General features: G+C 48.6%; 2 protein-coding genes across 10 annotated transcripts in view; one reads left to right on the top strand and one right to left on the bottom strand.

Moving 5' to 3' along the window:
• Window positions 1–9,287, top strand: part of LOC121591113 (A disintegrin and metalloproteinase with thrombospondin motifs 9) — a 150,621-nt gene that overhangs the window by 93,959 nt on the left and 47,375 nt on the right. The window lies entirely within an intron of this gene.
• Window positions 1,389–8,213, bottom strand: LOC121591110 (vitellogenin-A1-like). The gene is made up of 3 exons (XM_041911494.1): window positions 7,898–8,213; window positions 2,851–7,794; window positions 1,389–2,776 (listed from the first exon to the last, which is right to left on the bottom strand). Exons 1-3 carry the CDS (start codon window positions 7,926–7,928, stop codon window positions 1,593–1,595), a joined length of 6,159 nt encoding a protein of 2,052 aa, XP_041767428.1. The 5' UTR covers window positions 7,929–8,213; the 3' UTR covers window positions 1,389–1,592.

Here is a 9,287-nt window from a genome sequence, read left to right as displayed (position 1 = left end):
TAAATAAATAACAACATTAATAAATAAATAAATAAATAAATAGAGCCGGTAGCCGTCCAGGCTACCTAAGCTAAAGGTTTATCTATGCTTATCCAATTGTAAACCTATGTTTTCGGCTAATAGAAGCCATGAGTACGGGTACTATAAAACAATCAGGTTCTTTTCCAGGTTTTTTAATGTTTGATTTTAGAATTTTACTTCATAGAAAACTGATTACAAATTTCTATATCAAATTAGTTCATAGGTTGGTTAAACTAAACTATTAATAAATAACATGTTGTAGGTGAATCCCACTTTGTTATTTCATTTATTTCCAGTAGAATGTAGTAGATGCACTAGCACCTTTTACTGAGAAATTATCATATAAAGACTAGTCATCGACGAAGTGCGACCCGCCTACAAAATTGCCAGCATTTGAACGCTGGGAACAAACTATTATGTTGCAAATTGCTGAGCATCTTTTAGTATGGCATTTCATACTGTCGTACTCTTGCAACTTTCATTATTGCAGAGCAATATGGATTGACGGATCAATTATTATGGTCGAGGTGAACTCGAGGTCAAATTTCCCGTATGTAATACTAACATTATTTCCTCACGACGATGAGATATTCACAATGATGAAAATCGCATACGAAATTTTGTATAGAGAAAATACACCTAGGTCTTCACTGATTTAATAGGCATAACTGAAGTTTTGCATGCGTCAATGCCTTTTGCCTACGTAATACTGTGTCAATGCAACAAATATCTGCGTTTCGTGATACGCGATCTATACAAATCTGCAATACAACGATTTAGAAATTATGAAATAGCTCTATATATTTTTCTCGCGGTAGTATATTTTCTCTCATCCATTATTTCTCCTTTATTTCATACAAATCATTTGGCTTCATTTTTGTCGATTTTAGGAAAAAATTGTCGCATTGGAAAACATCATCCAACATTTAACAAATCCAGATGATTTTTTTACGAGTGCAACGATTGTCAAAGAGCTTTTTCCTGAGAAATTAATTATTAGTTATTAGTTGTTAGGAATATTGTTTGCAGCATGGTGAGGTCAAAAGTTTTGCCATATTAATGATTGGGCCGGTCTGGTGGTACAGTCAACTCGTACGACTTAACAACATGGCCGTTATGGGTTCAAGCCCCGAATAGCCCGTGCCCCCATACGTAGGACTGACTATCCTGCTATGGTAACAATAAGTCAAAGAAAGTCAAGCTCACTTCACCAGTGGGTACAAGCAGGCCTTGACCGACAACGGTTGTTGTGCCAAAGAAGGAGAAGAAGAATGATTCCATGCTTTTGTAATATTTACATATTATTATGTATAGGATTACAACTAGGCTCGAGTTGATGTCAAAATGTGTTGTCACGTCCAGTTAAAACGAGTATATTTGTTCATCCGAGTTCACCAACTGATTGCTGATAGAGAGTTTACTTTTAATAAGTTCTTTAGACCATACGTTTTCATAAAATGCTCTTTTTATTATAAATACACCTCCATTTTTTTATACATTTTCATAATGCTTGATTTTGATTCTTTCACAAACGGTTCATTTGGCTCGGGTTTTCAGTTTGATTTGTGTTTTTAGTAGACGTGCACACACTTCTTGGGCAAGAAAAACTTGACGGTCTTGGTGACCGATTTGTTGCTCATGTCCGGGTTGACTCCCTTGCGGATCTGCTGCTTGTACAGCTGAGCCACGGAATCGGTAGCGTCACGGCAGTGGACATCGACGTACTTGGGAGCCTTCTCGGTAGCCTTGCATTGCGAGGCGCAAGTTGGGAGCGGACGGCTAGTGAAGCAAATCTTGTCACCCTGCTCGACGTACTGAGCCTGGTATTTCACGGGGCACTCCTTTTCGGTGTATTGCTGCTTCTCAAAGAAGTGCTCACGGTTCGGCTTGCGCTCCTCCGACGAGGACGAGTTGGAATCATCAAATTCATCCGACGACGACGAAGACTCGGACGAGGATGAGTCCGAAAGATCAAAGTCCTTGTAGTAGTAGTTGTAACGCTGACGTCCGGCTTCCTGCTCGCTGATGACGTTGCCGAAGTAGTACTGGGGCTTGACGCAGTGCTGCTGAGCCTTCTGGTGGTACTCGGTGAAGTAGGCCTGAGCCGGCCCACTGCAGTTCATGCCGGTGAGCGCGTACGAAGCGGCAAAGTATTCAGGCTTGCGCATGACGCACTGGTCGGGGGTGATGAAGTCGTCCTCTCCTTCGCCATTGTTGGTACCGCAAAGACCGACGAAGTTGTTGAAGTACGACTGGTCGGCGAAGAAACGGGCACGGTATCCGTCGAACACGATCTTGATGTCGTCATCGCGGAAGCTGATCTCCAGCTCGTTACCAGGCAGGGCATAGACGCGGATCAGCGGCTGATCGCCACCATCATCATTGGTGTACATTTCGACGGCGTACTTCTCGTGGATCTGCTGGGGCTTGCCATTGATGTAGACCGTCGGGAGCTCGTGTCCGTGGGGGATGATATCGATGTTGTAATCGTTCTGCTTGTACTGGCCAAGGATAGCCTTCAAGAAGAGCTGGTTGTCCTCGCCGTGACGGGCCAGGATGGTGATCTGCTCATCCTCTCCGAAGCCGTTCTTCCAGTTGTATTCGTAGTCCGAGTTCATGAAGTGCGAGTCCTGGGCATAGAAATAATAGTCAGGCTTGACGGTGTGCAGCACAACATGCCAGCAGTTGCCAAGCTCATAGTCGTAGGTCTTTCCATCGAAGGTGTTGACGAATTTGTTCGACACAACGCAAGATGCTGTAGAGAAAAGAAAACAATTATTGGTATCTTTGTAGCGTGTAGTAATGATGAAGTTACGCCTGTATACTTACGATGGTAGTTTCCGCGGTAAGCGTAGTTGAACATGCGCTCGTAGTAGTCAAAGTCGGGGTGGACGGAGAAGAAGTAACGGGCGTATTCGCTTTCGATCGGGTAGTTCTGGATAGCGAAGCTACGGTCAGATCCGTAGAAGGAAGCGTTGTAGTAATCAAAGTACGGAGCCAGCTGGAAGTCGATCTGGAACTGGTTGTGCTTGCCCTGGAAGAAGTAGTCCTCGTTCCAGTACGGGAAGGTGAAGTAACGAGCGTAGTCGAAGAACTGGTAGGTCAGGTTCTTTGCATAGTTCGAGACATCCTTGTACTCAAAGTTGAACGAGTACTGATCGAAGTATCCGGCCTGGCGAGTGGCATTTTGACAAGCGGGCAGTTGGAAGTATCCGTGGTCCATCTGCTGCTTGCAGCTCTGGCCAGCCTCGGAGATACGCAGGAAGTGGCGGTAGGGCTCCGACTGGATCAGCTTACCCTTCATCGAGACGTGCGATCCTCCCTGGCACTTCTCACCGTATGCCAGCTCCCAGTTCATGCTTCCGACCTTGTCAAAGTTGAGAACATTGAGGAAGTTGAGCTTGGGCATGTTCGGGTACTGGTTGGTAGCCGAGAAGCACATCTGGAACTGCTTGCCAGAGAACGGAATGAACTCGAAGAAGGCACTGGACGACACGTACGGGCTGAAGGACAGGAACATCAACAGACGCTCCTTCTCGTCGACTGGGCTGTCGGCATAGGCGGTGGTAAACACGAACTCAGCCTTCTGCTGCTTGCCCTCGAACACGATTCCGAAATCGTAGACATTGACGTCGCTGTTGCGAATACCGGCACCAGCGTTGCGCATGAACTGCTCCTGTCGGCGCTGGCTTCCGGCGTAGTAGACGAAGGGCTGGGCGTAGTTGTACTCGTTGTAGAATCCAGAGTATCCGTGGCGACCCTTCGGGTGTTTCACGTCGGCGGTCTGGAAGTCCTGGTCGTAGTCGGCCTGCTTGTGCTGCAGCACAAACTTGACATTCTTCACGCTGGTGCGCTGAGCATCGTAGTACAGGTTCAACTGATGGTAGTGGTAGGTCTCCGAGGCGAACGGATAGACCAGCGCAGACCAGTAGTCGTGCTGCTCGATGTGCTTCATCAGGTAGGCGTAGTCGATGAAGTCCTTATCGTACTTGGCCTGGAAGCGCAGAGCAACGCCGGTCAGCGACTGACCGAACGACTGCTCGAACGACTTTGTGGTTTGGGCGCGATCGTGCAGAATGTGCACGCTCGGCTGCTCGGCCATCGGGCGCAGATCGGCGATGTCCTTGTATCCGGTGTACGGCCACGAGCTCATGTGGAAGAGTAGCACGTCCTTCTTGGGCTCCAGCGGCTGCACGTTCACTTCAAAGTCGTTGTTCTCAAAGTCGAAGCCAAAGTCGAAGCTGAATGGCAGGTAACCCTGGAACTTCTTCTGGTAACCGGCGACATAACGCTGGTGGTCGAAGGGCGTAATGAAGCCAACCTTGGCATCAACCAGGCGAGAGTAGGCCATGTTCACATCAGCGGATCCGTTGAACCAACGGGGCATATGGATAAAGTCGTCGTTCTCCTTCTCGGGGTATCCAGTGGGGGTCTTGAAAATGCTCGGGTAGGTGGTGGCAGAGGCCTCGAACTCGAACTTCATCAGAGTCGGGGTCTTCAGGCTGTAGTGGAATGGCAGACCGGTGGCCAGCGGGAAGGCCATGGTGACAACGTTCTGCTGATAGAACTTGGTCATGTTGTAGGCGAAACCATCCTCGAAGTCCTCGAAGTACTTCTTCACAAGGCTCGGGAACTGCTCAATGGTCTGGTTGTTGAAGGCGAAGAAGCGCTCTCCGTTGAAGATCTGGAACATGAACTGACCCTCCAGCTCCTCAGCCTCCTCGGGATCGATGTTCAGCAGCTTGGCGATGCGGGTGGTGGACCACTTCTGGAACTCCTCCTGGTTCTTGTTTCCGAACTGCTCGTAGTAATCGTTCTGGTACTTGTGGTTCTTGTTGTACTGGCTGAAGTAGTCCTTGAACAGGTGCGGATACTGCTTGTAGTACTTGTAGTAGTAGTCGCTAGACTTGTACTCCTGGTGCTTGTTGTAGCTGTCGTACTGCTTGTCGAGCAAATCGAAGAACGTCTCCATGCTCGAGATCAGGTAGTAGAAGGTCGAGAAACGCTTCAGGCCACCCATGTTCTTGCGCAGGTGGAAGAAGAAGCCGCTCGGGACGTAGTGGTCGTCAGCAGCGATCTGGGAGAAGTACATGCGGTACGAGAGCTCAAGCTCCTTGAAGGCAAAATCACGCAGGAAAGTGCCAGAGTACTGCAGGCTAAAATCGCGGGGGTTCAGGTGCTTGACAGCGGCCTGAGCATTCTGGGAGAACTCGTAATCATCATCAAACTCATCAGCCTCGGAAGCGCTCTCCAGAGCGGTCTTGACGGCAGCGCGGACGTACGTGCTCGGGTCGTAGTGGGTCTGCTCAGCCATACGCTGGAGCATGTATACCGGGGGCTTCGTGCGGATCAGCAGGTACACTGCAGCACAACGGACCTCATGGGCATCTCCGGTGTTTTGATACACCTTGAACAGCACAGAGCGAGCCAGACGCGGGTAGTTCTCGACCAGACGGTCCAGAGCGACAATGAAAGCCAGACGCTGGAAGTGGGTCACTGGGATCTTGCCTTCCAGGTACGGTTCGAAAACGTTCAGGATCTCGGGGTGTCCCAAATGTCCAAGACAGCGGATGTACACCTGCACCTTCACACTGTCACCAGCCTTGACGGCTTCACGCAGCTGGTGCGCGAACCACGGCACAACCTTGTGAGCCACGATCTTGTAGTCGGCATCAGCCAAACGGCCAAAGCTATACACCGGGTAGTAGTTGTAGGCCGAACGGTTGTTGACCTGGGCACGGTTCAGGAAGTCACAGTAGGAAATGAGAGCGGTGGTATTCAGGTACTCCTGATGCTGGACAGCGTTAGACGTCACCAGCAGGAAGTACTCGTGCATCACCGTTTCGGTCGGGTAGCGGATGGTCTTGGGCAGAGTAGCGATGACGCTGGCCGCTTCATCACCACGCAGTTTCTTCTCTTCGATCAACTCCTTGATTACCTTGAAGGCAGGCGGGGTACCGGCCTGGGCCAAAGCGTCGCGGAAAGTGTTCCAGGCGTCAACCTTCTTGGCGAACGACTCGCTGTGGTTGCTGCCCTCTTCGCGTTCCTTCTGCGAAACAAACAGCTTCTGGCAAACGTCGTAGATGTCCTGGTAGTGCATGGTGCGCAGGACACGGGCCAAAATGGTGAACTTGTTCAGCGTGTTCGACTTGGGGACCTGGGAGATTTCCTGCAGCTCGTCGGCGATCTCGTAGGTCAGCTTGTAGGCGTAGCGAGAGGCATCGACGTTGTGGGCGTACTGCACGCTGTATCCCTTGTATCCAGTGAAGTAGGGAAGGAAGGGAGTCTGAGGGGCATCCTTCATGCTTTCCGGGATCGGCTGGTAGAACTCCTCGCTGCTCAGCGAGTCGGAGTCAGACTCGGAAGAGCTGTAGAAGTCGTGCTCATCCGACTCCGAAGAGCTGGACGAAGAGCTGCTGGACGAAGAATCATCGGAGCTAGACGAGTCGGACGAGGTGTCGTTTTGCTTACGCAGACGGTACTGGTCGCGCTTGTACGCTTCGTAGTACTGCTTCTCCTTGAAGGCATTCAGATCACGACGGTTGCGGTTTCCACGACGCTCGACTTGCTTAGCCTGCTTCTTGTACTGCTCAGTCGGGCTGATTTTGAAGTTTTCCGCTTCCTCCTCCGAGCTAGAGCTGGACGAGTCCGAAGAGCTGGACGAGTCAGAGTCGGAATCCGAAGACGACGACGACGACGACGACGACGAAGAGTCATCGGTCTCGTTGGCCGGACGAACGAAGTTGTTCTTATCATGAGCCATGTTGTAGCTGTACACCAGGTCGACGAAGACCTGACGATCGTCAGCTGGGCCTTCGGGGTACTTATCGTAGGGCGTGATTTCATTGAGCGTCATGTTGACCTGAGCGTAGACCATAGCCTTCTGGCTGTTGACGAGCGACGGGCTGACCACAACCTTGTTGACGGTGGACACCGACTGGATGGTATAGTTGTACCAGTTGCCGGTCAGATACATCTGGGTCACTTCCGACTTGGTCATGATGTTACCCATCTGGTTGGTGTTTGGCTTGAAGTCGCTGAACCCGCTGAAGCCAAAATGGAAGCCCATGCGCTGCTCGCAACGGTCAAAGTTGCGGGACTTGACAACATGGAACACATGCTGGTCTTCCTCGAGCCACTGGGGCTGAGGAACCCATTCCTTGTGGGACTGGAAGTGGAATTCCGGGACGGGGTTGACGTCGTAAAGGGTTTCACATTCGCCGGTCACCGATGGCTCCATGGTCTTGTACACACCGGTGAGGGTGTTGTTCTCCGGGAACTGGTTGAACTCCGACTTGATCACGTACGCTCCCTGGGTGTCCAGCTGCAGCTGGCTGACCCAGCCCTTGAGCATGTTGACCTCGTGGTTGGGGACCGTCTTCTCAACATAGAAGCCCTTGACGGCTCCCTTGTTGTAGTAGATTCCGAAGGGCTTCGAGCTGAATGGCATCGGCTGCCACTTCAGGTTGAAGCGCGACAGTTCAGTACGGTATCCACGGGGCAGATACTCGTTGAACGCCGCGTACGTCGGACGGTCTATGTAGGCAACGACGTAGTTGTGATCCTTGGGACGGATCACCAAATAGCCGTGCGTCACAATGCCGGTCCAGTAGTCCTCGAGGTCCGGCAGAGCGGTCATGGTTTTCGTCGTCACGTTGTACACGTACTCCTTGTTCGGTTCCCAGGCACCGAACTCGAAGCCCGTCTTGTTGAACGGGCGAGAGGAGGGGAACTCATACTCGTACGAGTACTGGTACGCCGTACACAACCCCACTGTAAAACACAAAGCAGCACACCAACCGATTAGATATATTGCACGGCAGATGAAATCCTTCCAAAGGAATAACGAGCCAACGATTGAATGAATAACACTTACCAAGCGTGAGGAGGAGTAACTTCGCAATCATGGTTCGGTTGTTCGCAGTTGCCCGGATGCTTTGAATGCACTCCAAAGCTCGAATGTGCCTTCTGGTGGTCACAGGATCATCTTTTATACCTCAAATTTGCTGATCTCACGGTCCTGCTATCATCAAATCTTTTCAGCTGCTTCGAATAGTGTAATAACCGCCGTGTTGAACGATGAAATAATTTTTACTGCCCACATGTTTACAGTTTGATTCTTATCAGTGCAGCACAACGTCTGTGGTAAAATTGGCAAAAGATGAGATTGTGTGGAAACTTCCAAGAGTGTGTTTTTTTAATGAAATCGGTCAGTGGCTGTCTTAATCAATGGTTCCATTTTCGCCACCTGTCTTAGTTTGATTAACCCGCAATTGATAGTAATCCTTTCTTTGTGGCATACTTTTGAATTGTGCAGTCTTCGAAGTATTTGTTATTGAAAATAATCAGTAGTTACCATAATCAATAAAATGGAACTTGGAACTTGCTGTTGTCTATTTCATTGATCCTGGAACTTGGTTGGGACGTGGAATTGTTTTCAGTCAATGATTGTGTTCTTTATGTGATTTACAATACATTGATGAATGAAGCAAATTTTAAAGCGAGTATTTTTATAATCAGCCTCTTCTTAGTCTAATGTATAAATCGCATTATTTGATCAGTGTTTTATTAGTATTTTGTTTTTCTAAGAGATTTGCGATCTATTACGAAACGTCCAAAATATTCTTATAAAATATTATTCCTTCCCGCCAAACTCGTCATGGCCAGAATGACCCTTTCCTGCGCGCTCTTTCTGCCTTCAACGATTCGTATCGCCTATTCGACTTCAACGTCCCAGTTTCCAAATTCCGCTCCCGTCTTCGAGACTCCTCATCCCATATGTTTCCCTAGATTATAAGAACACATTTGTAAAACCCTATAGGCCAACAAATTATTGAATAAATAATAATAATAATGAATAATAATAATAATATCGTATCTACCTTTACCGACGTTTATCTAACTAACAGATCATTGAATTTACATAAAATCATGTGTTTTAAAGATCTCAACTAGTTTTGAATATTTAAAACTATGATGTTTATGATTGACTCGTTTGATTGAATGATAAAATCATTTCCCAAAATGGATTCTGCTTCTTTTTAGCTCAACAACCAATGTCAGTCAAGGCTTGTCTGTACCACATATGGGGTTGGCTTTCAATGACTTATGGATTATCCCCCCATAGCAGGATAGTCAGTCCTACGTATGGCGGCACGGTCCATCTGGGGCTTGAAACCATGACGGGAATGTTGTTAAGTCGTACGAGCTGACGACTGTACCACGAGACCGGCTCCCAAAATGGATCAGAGAATACTTATTTCCAA

Source organism: Anopheles merus, chromosome 2R (assembly GCF_017562075.2).
Source record: "Anopheles merus strain MAF chromosome 2R, AmerM5.1, whole genome shotgun sequence".
Taxonomy (NCBI): domain Eukaryota; kingdom Metazoa; phylum Arthropoda; class Insecta; order Diptera; family Culicidae; genus Anopheles; species Anopheles merus.
This window is presented reverse-complemented; position numbering and strand designations above follow the sequence as displayed.